Raw genomic sequence first — 15486 nt, 5'->3', positions numbered from 1 at the left:
TTTCCTTTGTTCCGTGCGGCAACGCGATTATGCCGTCTTCTTCCACTGGGTATACACGCCAATCAAACTGCTTACGGTGCCAGCAAGGCCGACGATGCCGTCGTCGAAGTTGGCCCACGCGAGGGCAGAGGTGGGGACGGTCAAGTCGCAGAGGTCGGAGATGAGCTGCAGACGGCCGGCGGCGCGCTCACTGTTGTTTGTTTTGTCAGCTTGGTGTTGCCAGAACTTTGGAAAAAGCATTTGAGGGACTATGCGGAACGTACATTGCTATTCTCTTGGCCTCGACGACACCCTCGCCCTCCTTCTTATCGACCTTGGCCTCACGCTGCTGGAGGCGGTAGAGGGTGTAGGTCTGGGCGACGACGCTGAAGAGGATGCCAATGGCCCAGAAGCGGTAGGCCTCCTTTTGCAGCCTCTTTGCGCCCTCCCACTTTCTGATGCCGGCGGCGTCGAGGACGGTGGCGGCGTCAAAGGTCAGGTAGCCGGCGTAGCCCAGCTGGCGGCCGACAGCGGCGTAGCGGAGGACGGGATCCATCGTCTTTGCGTCGGAGGCGACGGCAGCGGCCTTGAAGTGCTCGACATTTTTGCCGATGCGCATGATCTTGCGGGTTAGGCCGAACTGCTTCTTGATGGCGTCCCAGGGGGCGATCTCGGCCTTGGAGCCATTGGTGCGGAAGAGGTACCAGGCGTAGAAGCGGGCAAAGTACTGGAGGGTGCGGAGGATCTTGTCGCGGCCGACGGTGGTGGCTACGAACTTGTTGTAGTGCGATACGGACGGGTGGTAGATGAGGGCGTCGGCGACCATTTTGGCGGTTCTTGATGGGATTGCAAATCACCGGATGGGATGGATGCGATGGTGGAGTTAGATGATGATGTTTTGCTGGATTATGGAGATGGCCCTTTTTTGGATGGGGAAGCAGCACGAGATGGATGAGTGGGCTGGTCTTCACGCGGAGGTTGTAGCATTCAAATATGGTATCGAAAGCAAATAGGGAGTCTTATCGGGGTGGTGCGGTTTAGAGAGAGAAAGAGAGAGCAGAGCATTGGGCAAGCCGACCGGCTCAAAGACGAGCTGCCACATGCCGAGGTCCGCCAGCGAACCCGAGACATCGCCAGAGCTGGGGCTTGCTGGCTGGGAGCCTGGGGACCCGGGGGGCCAGACAGACGGAAGGACGCGCACCTGGGCAGCCATAACGCCAACAGCAGCAGCAGCCGGGTGCGGAGAAGGCTCTCACGTGCCTAGAGACTTTCTTCGACTCGGTCAGCTTAGCTAAGGAGGTGGGGCGGTTCGCTGGGGAAATTGAGTGACCCGTGACAATTGACGGCAGTACGTTTTACCCAAGGCCAAAGGGGCCAGTCATCGGCAACTTATATCCTAATTACCAAGTGCATACGGAATAATTCCCTTTGCGGCTAAGGTCCTGCGTAGGGAGGTAGCATCTACGCCAAGGATATTCTCCAGTTATGCCTGTCAATGAGGCGTTAAAGCGTTTCGCTTCTGATTTGAATCTTTACCGTTTTTCCAGTCATGAGCAACCAACTGCTCTCTATGAGGTAAGGTACGGATATTGGATCTTCCCTCTCCACAACCAGTATGGAGAGGCTGAATTCCCATGACTACACAATGACTAGTTTTTCCTCCTATGGTAATTGTAAGCAGTGGGTTCGCGGAAACCCCCTTGTCATTCACTATCCATCCCACTTCTCGTGTCTTTCTATTTCCATCCGGCACCTACTGGAGAATCGACCCCCGTCCGTCCCGTGGAGCAACAAGAAGCACACTGGTCCGGACAAAGTCAACACCTTTTTCTCACCACAGACTGGGAAAGAACATGGAAAATACAACATCCCAACATCCCAACATCCTTATTCAGAGAGGAGAATATTATCGGGGTAATACGCCGAAACAGCAATTATTACATATCCGTCAGATCCAACGGCTTGGAAGCCGAAAGAAAAAGGTGCTAGGGTTCAGACTCCAGAACACTTCCATCCCATCGCCCGCATGATGTCACCTCGTCCATCGGTCATGTCTTATCCGCCGTGCTTCTCTGCCGCTCCTCTATCTGCTCATCTCCTATCCCCGAAAGAGTTGCCTCTGGCTCTGGAGCCCCTCCCCCTCGACGCGAGTTATTAGTGTTGTTAAGCTGCGTTGCCCACACAAAGGTGCGGCGTGGCCCCCCCGCCCCCGCCAAAGGCAAGGTTCTCTGTTCCAACCCAGCCGCCCTCTCAGAGTCTGCTTTCCCAAAGCCACCCGTAGACTGCCGCAGCCATCGTGTGTGCTCGCTGCACACCGCGCCGAGGGTTTCCGAGAAATCCTCGAGGGACGCCTTGCGTCCTCTCCTTGTTGCGCCCGCGTCCCCATGTCTCGGGTTCCCCTCGGCCGGAGGTGCCTGCGGTTGACTCCACTTTGTCGTGGTGACTCGGGATCGAGCGCGATAATAGGACGTGTGGCCCTGTGATAGCCGTATGCCGAACTGAGGGGCATTTTCCCATGGCTGGGCCATGGACCATGCTTTTGCCCATCGAGAGCCAGAAGAGGACCCCTTGGTACGGAAGTACACACACGAGAGCTTCCGGCAACGCTGATGATTGAAGTGTCAGGTAATTACCTAGTAATAGTCCATGCCCCAAGACCCGGGGACTACAAACAAGGTCCATTCCCCTTCCAATTCCTCCTTCGTGATCGCATCTCTTGACTATTTCTCTCTCTCTCTGCTCTCTCTCCCTCCCTTCCTCCTGCAACATTTCCCTTCATCTACTTATCCTCTACTATCCTTCGGCTTACATCCCGAACCATTGTGTCAGTGCGCAACACTCTTTGTTAGAGCTCCCGTGAACCCCGCCATCGCAAGTGTCAACCCCTCGTCCTCCATTGGAATTATTCCGTAAGTTTTCTCTCTCTGTTCACAAGCTGTCCAGACCATTCCTCCTCTACCATTGATAGCTAAGACTCGGTACCTGTAGACCAAATTCTAGCCCATCATGTCAGCCTACACAACGAACGCCGGTGAACAAGAGACCGAGAAGATCAACACCAACATTATCACCTTGACCCGTTTCCTGACGGAAGAGCAAACCAAGCACAAGGAAGCCACCGGAGATTTCACGTAGGTCTCATACGCGCTTCCAAGCCCCCGTGATAGCTCCTAACGATAGTCCAGTCTTCTGTGTCACGCTCTGCAATTCTCCTTCAAGTCCATCGCATACTACATCCGCCGAGCTACCCTGGTCAACCTGACGGGTCTGGCCGGTTCCTCCAACATCACGGGCGACGACCAAAAGAAGCTCGACGTCATCTCCAATGACCTCTTCATCGAAGCCATGAGGTCCTCTGGCCGCTGCGCCTTGCTCGTATCGGAAGAGGAGGAGGAGATCATCTTCTTCAAGGACGCCACCGGCGCCCGCTATGCCGTCGCCTGCGACCCCATCGACGGCTCCTCCAACCTCGACGCCGGTGTCTCCGTCGGCACCATCTTTGGCATCCACAAGCTGCCCGAGGGCTCCACCGGCACAAAGGAGGACATCCTCAAGCCCGGCTCCGAGCTGCTGGCCGCCGGCTTCACCATGTACGGCGCCTCGACGCAGCTCGTCCTCACCATGAAGGGCGGCACCGTTAACGGCTTCACCCTCGACAACGGCGTCGGCGAGTTCATCCTCACCCACCCGGACATGCGCCTGCCCCAGTCCCGCGCCATCTACTCCGTCAACGAGGGTAACTCGCTCTACTGGGAGGACAGCACCAACAACTACTTCAACTCGTTGAAGACGCCGCAGGAGAACGGCAAGCCCTACAGCGCGCGTTACATTGGTTCCATGGTCGCCGACGCCTACCGTACGTTGCTGTACGGAGGTGTCTTTGCCTACCCGGCGGATAAAAAGAGCCCCAAGGGCAAGCTTCGTATCCTGTACGAGTGCGCGCCCATGGCCTTGGTATTTGAGAATGGTGAGTTGCAGCCTGTTAGACCGGTTGAATCGCAGCATACTAACAACATCATCACAGCCGGTGGCCAAGCGGTAGACAGCCAAATGAGGAGAATGCTGGACGTCGTTCCCGAGGGTATTCACGACAGGGCTGGAATCTTTATGGGCAGCTTCGACGAAGTTGAGAAGGTCAAGAAGTTCCACCAGTAAAGCATATTGCTGGGGAAGAGCGACTGGTGTCCTCGTGCTACATACCATCTTACACCAAAATGTGGGAGAACACGGCGCATTTCATGATTTACTGAAACCCGGCGGGTGGTTTATTCTTCTTTAATGTGGCGCTTTGGGACAAACGCAATGAACATGAGGATGGCTGGCTACGTGCCAAGAAGGGATTGGATTGAGGATTCCTTGTTGCGAGCTCAAGGATAATTGTCTGGCCGTAGATCGTAACCTTGCGTTGGCCAGGAATAGGATATGCATTGAATGGATTGCACGTTTGAATCATCTACAGAGTGAAGCTCGCTGACCATTGAGTATATCCCAAATCATGATAGATGCATTGAAGATTATGATGCCCACAGCAGTACCTGCGCACTTAGAAGATCTTGGGGAACAACTTGGGTGTGTTCTTCTTCCACTCCTGGTAGTCCTTGCGGTCACCGTAGCGCTTGTCGTACTTCTTCTCGCTCATGGGCACTCCCGACACCTTGAGGAGAAGGAAGCTGACAAAGGCCGGGCTCACATAGGACATGGCCATCGCAGTAAGTGGCCCGGTGACACCAGACGACAAGCCGAGGGCCAGTTGAATGGGTTGTGTCACAAGTACTCCAGCCGCCGCAGTCGCGATACCTGTCCAGAGTGACATCTCACCAAAGTAGTTGGGGTATTGGCTACAGAGAGGATCAGCTTGTGTCTTGTTCTCGCAGCGTCGAAGGGTAGCGTCGCATGCGGTCTTGCAGCACGCGCACCGCTCAGGTGTAATCGCCAGACATACCTAACACTCCACAGACCCTTGGTCATGAACTCCTCGTCGTGGGCCTTTGCGCGCTTCTCGCGCAGCCACTTGCTCTTCTGCCTGTCTGCCGTGATCTCGAATGCGAAGCCAGCGACGTAGACGAACAGGCCAATGGCGTCCGTGATCTTGAAAGCGGGAAGGGAGGCGAAGGCGGCGGCTGGTACGGAGTTCAAAGCGATGACGGGCATGAGACAGAGGGAAACCCAGGTTGCTTGGGCGAACCAGGCGCCAGCAAACTTCGCCGGGGACTTTTTGATCTCGTCGAATCTAGAGTCTTTGCCTTCTTCCAAGATGCGCTGAAAGAGGTATGATCCGACTGCGGTTCACAATCAGTCAGTTTTTGGCCATCACGCGCGGCTAGAGGAGTGGCATATTACGTCTGACAGCCCAGAACGCGACGGCACCGCTGATGACGACTTGTCTCCAGTTGAGGGCCCCCACGCCACCGGGCTTGGTGAACGCTTCGAACAGACCAGGGAGCGGCGCTGAACTGGCAACGGCCGAGGAGTATTTGGCACGGAGAGAGGGCAGGTATAAGCTCAGAGCAGTGACGGACAAGTAGGTCAGCGACCCGGAGAAGTCGTAGAAACGTTCATTTTGGGCGACGATTGACGGTACAGCAAAGGCTGCCTGGATCGCATATGCTGCTGAGACGGCGGGGATCAGAGTCCGCAGCAGAGGGTTCTTGAAGTTGGTGAGGTGCAGAAGAGATTGTAGTAGGGACATGATGGGCGATGCTGTTGCGAGGAAACCACCTGTTTCCCACCACGGTGCAAGATCGGGGACAAGCAACCCTTTATGAGCTACAGAATCGAATTGAGCTTGCTGTAGAGTCAGCCCTATGGCTTTGTATGAAGTCCACTCGGCCGAAGCTCACCCCTGGTGAGACTGGAGTGAATGACGACACGACCTGGCCAAGGAGGGCCCAAGCTCCCTGGACTTCGGTCTTCAGAAAGGTGCGGAATGCCGACATGCCCGTCTGCCGGATGCGGTCGCTCGGTGAGTAGGTCGGTGTTGTCCTCGGTGAGTGGAACACCGACCCCGCACTCACCGACAGATTTTCGGGGTCTGAATGGCTTTTACCCCACTAAGAGCTGCCCCGCGGTCGGAGGGGCTTCGAAAATGAGTCTATTTCCCAACGTACACTTGCATAACATACTCTTCTGCCAGTACATCTGAGTCAATCGACGAAAGTCAATCAAGCAAGTAACAATGGCCTCCTCCAAGCAAGTTTTCATCGCCATCATCGGTAAGAATATTGCTCACCTCTCAAAACAACCTCAAGGCTTTTCTTCCTCCTACTGCACGTGTTAGCAAACTTGGGTTGACCAACCGGGGTGTTACAGGTGCTGGTGGTGTCGGAAAGTGCTTCCTGTCCCAGCTCGAGGCCTTGGCCACTCGCAGACCCTCCCCGAAGCTCAACTTGATCTACATCTCGACTAGCAAGAAGGCCCTGTACGATGCGAAGTACACCCCTACCCCTTTTGCCGGCGCCATCGAGGAACTGTCTCGCGCTTCGCAAGCCCCTCCCCCTCTCCCTCAGCTCGCCGACTACCTTGCCGCCGCCCCGGCCAAGGTTGTCTTAGTCGACAACACCAGCTCCCAGGATGTCGCCGACGCATACCCCGTCTTCCTCGGCAAGGGAATCAGCATCGTGACCCCGAACAAGAAGGCCTTCTCTGGCTCTTATAAGCTGTGGCAGGATATCTTCAACGCGGCCTCGACCTCCGGCGCCAAGGTCTACCACGAATCTTCCGTCGGCGCGGGCCTGCCCGTCATCTCGACCCTCAAGGATCTCGTCGACACGGGTGACCGCGTCACCAAGATTGAGGGTGTCTTCAGCGGCACCATGTCCTTCCTCTTCAACTCTTTCGCTCCGACATCGGGCGCCGGCGGCAAGTGGTCTGCCGAGGTGGCCAAGGCCAAGGAGCTGGGCTACACGGAGCCCGACCCGAGAGACGACCTCAACGGCCTCGACGTCGCCCGCAAGCTCACCATTCTCGCCAGACTGGCAGGACTCCCCGTCGAATCGCCCACCTCGTTCCCCGTCCAGAGCTTGATTCCTAAGGAGCTCGAGTCGTGCTCGAGTGGAGACGAGTTCCTTCAGAAACTGCCCGAGTTTGACAGTCAAATGGAGGAGACCAAGGCTGCTGCGGAAAAGCAGGGCAAGGTCGTTCGCTTTGTTGGCAGCATCGATGTTGCCAGCAAGCAGGTCAAGGTTGGCCTAGAGCAGTTCGACGCATCTCACCCCATCGCCGCCCTCAAGGGTAGCGACAACATCATCAGCTTCTACACGGAACGTTACGGCAGCAACCCTCTCATCGTCCAGGGTGCAGGTGCCGGTGGCGATGTCACGGCCATGGGTGTTACTGCTGACTTGATCAAGGTATTGGGCCAGATTGCTTAAAGCTCTATGTAGCCTTATGGAATGAAATTCACTTGCCTACCCTGACGCCATGGAATTTCTTGGGATGTCAAATAACAATAGTGATTTCCTACCCGCCTTGCCATACAGCTTTGCAGTCGCCTTAGCATCTTAAACTCGTTTATCTCCCCATCCGCAAAGCCAACTCAACCATGATGATGACTTAGCCGGTGCAGGTGCAGCGACATATTCCTTTTGGAACGAGACATCGGAGCCCGATGACTCGCGACGGTTGCTGAAAGCCGCCAGGTAGCCAACGGTGAAGCTGAAATCACCTGACTGGGTGCCAAAGAAGCTGCGATGGTGTTAACAACAGCCGGGGGATTGTTTCGCAAACAGGCTTGCGTCCTACCTTCGCATCATGAAGCTGATTCTCTTGATGTTGGCAATGTCCAGTGGCTTGGCATCAGGCTTGTCCCTGCCTCTGTAGGTTGCCTTGAACTGCTCCCACGGGATCTTCACTTCGCCCTCCTCGGGAACAAAGTCATACTCCCAGCTGATGGTGCTCTGGTCGCGGCCATCCTCTCTCGGAGGAAGGATTTCATCCTTGATAGTGACTGTGTACTTCTTGGAATCGCTCTTCAAGACTCTGATAGCAAGCCCGTCGTACTGACTCAAGTCTAGGTCAAGTGTGCCGAGTGTCCTCTGCGACGCAAATCCTGCTCCTCCCAGAGCGGTGATGTCCAAGTTGCCGAAGAACTCAGCCTTCTCCGGTGACTCGCAGTGCAAATGGGACTGGCTCTTACCGCCACGTACTCTGTCATCTGAATCGGTCCACAGACTTGAGTCCCAGGGGCTGCACCTGATGGTTAACAATGCAATTTCACACGGGAATCAGAAAACGAGGCCGGATGGTCAGGCATGACCACGAGCAACGCTTGTGAAGCAAACTTGGGCACACTGACTTGTCGCCACCGTAAAGGTAGAGCAATTTCCAATCGGGAGGCATGATGTGCGCTTTGGCCGGTTGGCAAAGCTGTGGCTATATCGGCAGTTGCACTGAGGCGTGGGTTCGGAACAGAACTGATGGCACGAAGATTCGAGCTGGTCAATTGGCAGAAAACGGGCCAAAAACCAGTGACGAATTTCAATTGTTTGGCGTTAGGGACGGAATTGGCTCCAAAATAGGGCTGTGTCGTGACCGGTCGACGGTGGACAATAGTCGTTGAAGAGCGCGAAGGATCATGACGACCTCATCTGAGCGTTCGCGAGGCTGGTGAGCTCCCACATAAATCCTGGCCAATAGGATGAGTGGGCAGAGGCGTGCAGCATGGCCCCACCAGAATGGGTCCCGATAGCTAAGGTATTGTGGCTCAGCAATCTAGTTACCTAAGCTCCCACAGACGTCCTGAATTGTGGCTGTACAACGGCTGTGATGTTCATCCTCCCTCCTTCACATCACAGCGCATACCTTAGTTCAAATAAAGCACCAGTGCCTCCCTATTTACTTCTAATTGCTGCCTAGGATCGATTGAATCCATATGGGTTCGGCTCCGTAATTGGCAAAAGGACGTACATAGTCGTCCTTGGAGGTGGGAGTGGCATCTCGATCGCTGTGTCATTGTCTCAAATTACCCCGAAGCACTACGAAGCTAAGCCTATGCATTTGGAAAAAGGCGGTTTGTCAGAACGTTTGAATCAAGACTCAGACTGTGGAGATCATCACGGCCTGTTCCGCCAAGGTGCCGAGAAGGAAGGCCGAGAAACGCTAGGGCAAATGGTGTCAATTTTCGAGCCAGCCAATTGACAGGATTGCTTACCCGTTGGAGATGGTTGAACGGGTTTTGCTTCACGGCTAAGAACGGTTTTACACGCTATGTCACGCGAGAAGGTTAACTTTAGAATGCAATTGAAACTTCACTACATAGACGATGGTTTGCTGAAGTTGAAATGGTGCGGCTCAGCGCGAGCGACACCGAGGGGCGAGCTGGGCGAGGTCGCGAAGGCGAGCGCGAAACTCAAGTGTAAAATGCAATGACGAATGAGATCAATCTTAGGTTGAGCCACAAGGCCCTTAGTTTGTCTGCGTGTGTTGTGTCAATGTTCCAAAGGCAGCTTTAGCCTCAAAACGGCACGCCGGGCTCAAGCTCATATGTCTTTGAGAGCCTAGCGTGGGCTAAACTCGAAAATAGCTGAGGCTTAACTTAATGCTCGCCTCGACGGATTCGGATGAGCGACACCACTTTCTCATCGTCTTAATTTTCACGATTCATCGCCTCGGTGCGGGGCGTTACGATGTCTGTTTGGGATGATCCGGCTCGCATTTGACTTGGTAGACACGACCAGGTAAGGCAACGTAAGGGGTGTTCCTTGTTGCTGATGGATATTGACATTGATGGTTGTGGGGAGAGCTGCACCTGAGTGGTGTGGTGTATGTTCATCACTAATCACTAACCATTTTCTTCTCTGTATTCTGCAGCTCCCCGACCACCCCTAACGTTGTAAGCAGATCCCAAGAGCTTGTCTTGATTGCGCCCTTGGAGAAGGCATGAAATGACCGTGGACGGATGTTGTTTTAGCGCAGTGACGGGATTATGGGGACGGGCGTTCGAGCTGACGGGGGCCGGTCTTGTGCCCCCGTCTTCTGCCGGATCGGCCCCGAGTGTGTAACCAGGAAGATGGCGGTTCTAAAGACTCGTGACTTAGTAAGACGGGGAGGCGGGCAAGGCCTTTTGACGGCCTAATATGGTTCATGGCTGAAGCCGACTGAGACGGGATGACGACGGTTCCAGATCTCCCCGATGAGTTTTGAGACGAAGTAAAGGGACAAAATCGGGTTGAATATTGGAGTAGGCTGGAGGTCTAGAACGTGCCTATTCAGTCGCATGATTTATCCACTAGTCAACAGTTCATCAAGTATATAACAAACACACTCCAAGTATTTGTCTACTCTTTTCAAGGAACCTTGATCCAAGACTTGGGACTTGGCTGCGCAGACGTGGTTGAATATGGTTGAGCATTGTATCGATGGAAGAAACTTTGGGGTAATGCCTTCTGTTGTTGAACGGCCCCTAACTCCGTCCGATCTTATTCCGGCCCCGGTCCCGATTCCGTTTCCACCTACGGAGTACAGAAGGAAAGCCTGCACATCCCACCGTTCTTCCATTTGTCGGATGATCCTTTGGGACCACTGGAGCCTAAAGGTAAGTACCGGAAAATGTTCAATCTGAGTTATGGATATTTCGGCAGCCATCATCATAGCGACGAATTGCAAGAGTCTACTCCGTAACTTCGGCACCTTTCAAAATCTCGCCGACATATGCAACCTGTCGTACCAGCCTAGGCCGTGCGCAGCGTCACGGTTCACAGTTACTAGTAATAGCGCTACCTGTTTTTGGTTCGAAGAGAGGGAGAGGGAGAGAGAGAGAGGGCAGAGACATAAGATGAGGTGGTGGGAAAGTGTTTTGTTCCTCCAAAGGCCGCGACTCTATTTAAAGGACACGCGAAAGTGAGACCTCTAGCGGCATTATTATGCACATTTGCCGGCACTGCGTACCTTAGGTACATGGCATTATTACAGAACAACTCCTATCATGCTGATGGGTTGTACAACTCAGAAGAATATCTCGCGACTTCCAGACTAACGCGAGTACCATGGATTGTTGTCCGGTGAAAGTGAACTGTCCCCGCCCCATCTCGGCCCACAGATTAACTTCCCTATCCTGAGATGCTCGCACTTCGGATGGAATCCTTACTAAGAAGAGGAGGCTCTACTATCGCACGACTTGACACGGCAGTGATGGCACGGGTTGGCAGAAAGCAGTCGGGGCTTAACTCCGGAAGACAAGCTCGCACACGGCACACGCCCCCCCGGGATCTCTCTCTCCCGTCTCTTTCACGGCCACCCTCGAGCCTCTCTGTCTCCTTATCCCGCACTCCCCTCCCACTCGGCTGTCTTCCTCCTCCCTCCAAAAAGATGGCGTTCTGCCGCCCTCGGCGACTTTCCGGCGACTTCCCCCAGTTGAACAACATCCGTAGGCGTTCGGATACAAGACTGGTAGTAGAAACTAGCCCAAAAGTTGCTAAGCTTTTGGAGACTGGCCGTGGTAAAGTTTAGAAACGCCTCCCATAAGTTCCCCAATCTCTTGTAGTCAATCAGTGCCAAGGGGAGCATGGCCTCATCAACAATCTTTACCCCAGACTGACTGAACCGACCGACCGTTTGGGCTCCCCCAATTACACCCCACACCCCCTACTCCTCCTCTTCGACCGACGTTCCAGGGTTTCGCGGCAAAGCGCCTCCAATACGTGCAAGTCAGTTCCCCTTCTGCGTCTACGTTCGAATGCTGTGTCACCAAACCGAACTCGCGGCCGTCCCCCCTTGGCAAACCGGTAAGGATGAAAGTCGTTGGTGACACATCATGCGGTCGCCGGCAACTCTTGCACGCGCTATCAGTCAGTCTTGCTTCTCTCCCCTCCCCTCTTCTCCTAATGCTTGGTCCTTTTTCTGCGCTTGCGGGAGGGGGGGGGGGGGGGTGACAAGAGCAGTACGCAACCTGACAGCCGACTCGAATCCTCCCTGTGTCACCTTGGCCCAGAGCCCGAGTGATAACCCTGGGGCGGGTCGGCCTCTCTCTCTTTGTACGACAATGGCCATGCTTCCCTAATCGAGAAATAAACGCAGCTCGCAGCAGTAGGGAAGGGTGACAAGCGAAGCGGTTCAAATCCCGTGCTTCCCTTGGGCCATCCGAATGCCATCCCCGGACCGTCCGCCCAACCATCATCGACCCATGAAGGCGTTGATCCCATGCCATGCCACACCTTGCGAATGCCCTGCAACAGCAGCCAAAGTTCCCTTTTGACATGATGTATTGAGACCTTCTCGACGCCCGGCTCTGCCCTGCCGCCGTGTACGAATCATCCGTATCGTCTTCGTAATATCCGTCCAGACACCCATTTCATGCGCTTGACACGCCGTATTCCCGCTCCATTTGTCATGTGTAAGAACTCTCCTCTCATGCTCCTCATAGAAGGGGGCAAGTAAAAGGCGGCGGCAGGCTGTTCGGACTTTGCCGTGTAAGGCATGCTTCTGAAAGCGCCCTTCCACCCTCCCCTTCTTCCTATCCCGACCCAATGTACCCTATATGAGTTATCTACAGACAATCCTCAGAAAGTGCTATCTTTTGGGACTTTTGGCTGAAGGCCACGACTACCAAAGCCGTTCCACCGCCACGGCGTCCGGCCCCAAGACACGTAAAGGCATATGACGAAGATTCACAAGATCCGACCGGGCTACGGGCGAACATCCGCCCGTCGGGAATTTGTCCAAGGCACAGATTCCCTCTTATTCCGCGAAATCACGTGGGTATTTATTCTACCGGGCTGCACTGGTTTCTACGTTGTTTGCTCGTGAATCTCCCTGATGTCTTCGTAATCTTGTTTCAGGTACTTTTGGGGAGCCTTGTTGTGCGTTATGTTGCGCGTTATGTTGAAGAAAACGGAGGGACGATAGGTATTCTCGCGTATATGCTTTCCGCCCCTCGTTCCCCCCATTCCGCTCTCTCCAGTTGTCTTGGTCTCTGATCCCTGTCGAGTACTCGCTTGCGGCAGAGGCTCATTCGTGGGTGGTACCGCAACATCGTTCATCTCTAGTGTACTGCTTTGCTCAGGATTGCTGGAATCCCGGTCTTTCCATTTATCGACAATCACCGTCTTCTTCAGAAGTGAGGTATCATGGAAACAATTCCTCCCACAGTTCGGTAAAAATCTTGAAGCATGGTGTCTAAGTTCCTGTCTGCCTCTTCCCCCATGGACGTGTCTTAGTCTCTATACATGCTTCGAATAACCCAGCACCACCCTCATCCTCAACCCCAAAAGGTCTGCTCCTCAAAGTGCTTTGTCAGCTGCCTTGACCTTGGCCAAGACTTGTAGTTTGTATCTCGAGTCTCGAGCTTTTTCCCGAGTCCACACGAATACTAGGAGTTAAGAAACTTTAAGCTATTTTCTCCGCACCCGCCTCGGCCAGACTGATGTTTAACTCCGCCTTCCCTGCACGCTTCGTATAATCCTACGATACGTATAGTCGTCCACGGCGGGCTAGAACTTGCTGTTTCTCGTTACCAGGCTGTCCCGTCCTATTGCTGCCGCCCTTTGGGCCCTCATACCAACGCCCATCTCGTCATCGGACACCTTTCCAAGCACGAACACCTCACAACAGTCAAGGCGGATGCTCCACTCATGTGATTGATATCGTGTTACTTTTTTGAGGTTGCTCTCTATAGTAGTACAAAGAATGTTTGGGACAATCTCGTCTTTTAAATTTTGGACTGCCGTATCAAACCTCGTAACAAGACGACCCTCGATGTGATCAGTCTGCCCAAAGTGAAACGCCGTCGCCTATTCCCAGTCATATCTCCGTGAGGTCGAGCGCTTCGACCAATACATGCGATCCGTACGCCCCCGAACTCCTGGCCAAAGCCACGCTGAACATGTGCAAAAGGAAAAAAAGGGGGGTCGTGGATGAAAAAGAACCAAGTGGTGATGGAAACCCAAATTGTGGTCGCCAGAAATGCTACGCTCCGATAGACAGGGATGTTGCATATTCGTTTCTCCTCCTCCTTCGCGCTGCGCTCTCTATTGCTGGATCATGCCAGGAGATCCCGGCATGGAGAGTGGTGTTGTGGGATACTCGTAGCCGGCGTCGGAACAGTTGGCCGAGTGGTCAAACGAGTGTGAGAGCGGAGGAGTCTGCTCATCAACCCATCAGCATCATGTATCGCGGGAAGGCGGTTGTCGCATATAACTCACATGAGGGTTCGTGGGGTCGTAGGAGTTTTGCGCGTTCATGTCCATGCTGGGCATGTACGCGTAGTTCATGTAGGGAGAAAGACCGTCGTCGCTGTGGTACGATTCGCGCTTGATGGCGTCTTGGAAGTGGTTCATGGGCGGTAGCGTGACCGGTACCGTTGCGGCGAGATATGTGGGATACTCGGCGGCAGACATGGGGTACGGTTGTGTGGTGTATGCGGGAGCCATGATCATCTCTTCAGCCGGGGGGTAGGTTGAGTATGTGAGGAACGGAGGAGTGATGGATCTCCCGCGGTCGTCCTCGTAGTGCTGTTGTGCGAAGAAGACCTCGTCGTCGTTGTTCATAGGAGGAGTGAATTGGCCCTGGTTCATGGTCTTTGTTGGTGGGGGCGTCTTTTGTGTCTTGCCCGCCGCTTTGCTTTTGGTGCTCTTGGTTGCCGCGGGCTTCTCGGTGGGGGATGTGCCTTCCTGGCCAGCGCGTCTCTCGAGGTCCTCAAGGCGTCTCTTGAGCTTCTTGCCTGTAAGTCGGTGTTAGTATTTGCGTGCTTGTATCGTTGGGTGGCTATGACTTTGACGTACGGTAGTTGCGCTGGGCAATGCGATTCTGGATCCTCCTGCGCTCAGCGAGGTCGGAGATCTTGGTCCAGTCTTCATCAGGGTTGGCGGAGCTGCTGAAGGCGCTGCTGGTTCCGTGTCCAGAGTATGCTCTGGGAGCGGGAGCTGTTGCCGGGTAGGCGTATTGGTGATGTTGGGACATGGTGAACATTGACATTGTGAGCGGGCTGTGGTGTTGTCGCGCTTCTTGGTGTAAGAGGATTATGGGGGGGATGTTGGTTCAAGATGTAGAAGAGGAAGCTTGGTGATAGTTGACAAGTCGCAACTTATATCAAGTCTAGATTGTTGGAAGTCTGGATGATGAGGCAAGATGTGGCAGAGGAAGGGGAGAGCAAGCTATTAAATAAAAAGTAGCCCAAAGGCTTCACAGGAGCTCAGCCCGAACCGCCCAGCAAGCCGGGAGCAATGACATGGCTGGCAGCAACGACAGGGCTGGCGGCGTGAGTGCGAAGGACCACCAAGTACAAGCAGGGGTGCCTCGCAGGGCGTGGAGTTGTAACTATGTAGATAGGTTCCACATAGCCTGGCGACCCTACACTAGTACAAGGTATCGCAGCAAGAGAGACGTGCAAGCAGATGAAGGGTATTCGTACAGGTACCGTGCCTTACGCCAGAAGACGAGGAGGGGATGGGAGGGGAGGCAGGGGGAGGGCGTGCGGCTGTGTGGAAGGGGGGTGTGATGTGGTGTGGGTGAAGTGAGGAAGCCTACGAATTACCCATCTCAGGTAAGGTAGGATACCACGATGCCTAGGGATGG

The 15486-nt window shown here is 54.3% G+C and overlaps 8 protein-coding genes across 8 annotated transcripts; 2 read left to right on the top strand and 6 right to left on the bottom strand.

The window, feature by feature from the left end:
- Positions 1 to 27: 27 nt before the first annotated feature.
- On the bottom strand, positions 28 to 805 carry CTAM01_04849 (peroxisomal biogenesis factor 11; the record flags this gene model as incomplete). The annotated part of the gene is made up of 2 exons (XM_060520879.1): positions 28 to 190; positions 264 to 805. 2 exons carry the CDS (start codon positions 803 to 805, stop codon positions 28 to 30), a joined length of 705 nt encoding a protein of 234 aa, XP_060384248.1.
- A 1222-nt stretch (positions 806 to 2027) lies between these two features.
- Positions 2028 to 2507, bottom strand: CTAM01_04848 (uncharacterized protein; the record flags this gene model as incomplete). The annotated part of the gene is made up of 1 exon (XM_060520878.1): positions 2028 to 2507. The coding sequence occupies one exon, from the start codon at positions 2505 to 2507 to the stop codon at positions 2028 to 2030; it is 480 nt and encodes a 159-aa protein (XP_060384247.1).
- Positions 2508 to 2985: 478 nt separating this feature from the next.
- CTAM01_04847 (fructose-1,6-bisphosphatase) lies at positions 2986 to 4134 on the top strand (the record flags this gene model as incomplete). Its single annotated transcript, XM_060520877.1, has 3 exons — positions 2986 to 3110; positions 3165 to 3946; positions 4004 to 4134. 3 exons carry the CDS (start codon positions 2986 to 2988, stop codon positions 4132 to 4134), a joined length of 1038 nt encoding a protein of 345 aa, XP_060384246.1.
- Positions 4135 to 4522: 388 nt separating this feature from the next.
- Positions 4523 to 5915, bottom strand: CTAM01_04846 (uncharacterized protein; the record flags this gene model as incomplete). The annotated part of the gene is made up of 4 exons (XM_060520876.1): positions 4523 to 4817; positions 4922 to 5258; positions 5320 to 5767; positions 5820 to 5915. The coding sequence occupies 4 exons, from the start codon at positions 5913 to 5915 to the stop codon at positions 4523 to 4525; spliced, it is 1176 nt and encodes a 391-aa protein (XP_060384245.1).
- Positions 5916 to 6154: 239 nt separating this feature from the next.
- CTAM01_04845 (homoserine dehydrogenase) lies at positions 6155 to 7349 on the top strand (the record flags this gene model as incomplete). The annotated part of the gene is made up of 2 exons (XM_060520875.1): positions 6155 to 6191; positions 6289 to 7349. The coding sequence occupies 2 exons, from the start codon at positions 6155 to 6157 to the stop codon at positions 7347 to 7349; spliced, it is 1098 nt and encodes a 365-aa protein (XP_060384244.1).
- A 129-nt stretch (positions 7350 to 7478) lies between these two features.
- CTAM01_04844 (complex I intermediate-associated protein 30) lies at positions 7479 to 8316 on the bottom strand (the record flags this gene model as incomplete). Its single annotated transcript, XM_060520874.1, has 3 exons — positions 7479 to 7662; positions 7720 to 8169; positions 8273 to 8316. 3 exons carry the CDS (start codon positions 8314 to 8316, stop codon positions 7479 to 7481), a joined length of 678 nt encoding a protein of 225 aa, XP_060384243.1.
- Positions 8317 to 11024: 2708 nt separating this feature from the next.
- Positions 11025 to 11339, bottom strand: CTAM01_04843 (uncharacterized protein; the record flags this gene model as incomplete). Its single annotated transcript, XM_060520873.1, has 1 exon — positions 11025 to 11339. The coding sequence occupies one exon, from the start codon at positions 11337 to 11339 to the stop codon at positions 11025 to 11027; it is 315 nt and encodes a 104-aa protein (XP_060384242.1).
- Positions 11340 to 13940: 2601 nt separating this feature from the next.
- On the bottom strand, positions 13941 to 14886 carry CTAM01_04842 (uncharacterized protein; the record flags this gene model as incomplete). The annotated part of the gene is made up of 3 exons (XM_060520872.1): positions 13941 to 14054; positions 14115 to 14632; positions 14694 to 14886. The coding sequence occupies 3 exons, from the start codon at positions 14884 to 14886 to the stop codon at positions 13941 to 13943; spliced, it is 825 nt and encodes a 274-aa protein (XP_060384241.1).
- Between the last annotated feature and the right edge of the window lie 600 nt (positions 14887 to 15486).

The sequence above is a fragment of the Colletotrichum tamarilloi genome, assembly GCF_030869305.1.
Source record: "Colletotrichum tamarilloi strain Tom-12 chromosome Unknown Scaffold_12.1, whole genome shotgun sequence".
NCBI classification, from domain to species: Eukaryota; Fungi; Ascomycota; class Sordariomycetes; order Glomerellales; family Glomerellaceae; genus Colletotrichum; species Colletotrichum tamarilloi.
This window is presented reverse-complemented; position numbering and strand designations above follow the sequence as displayed.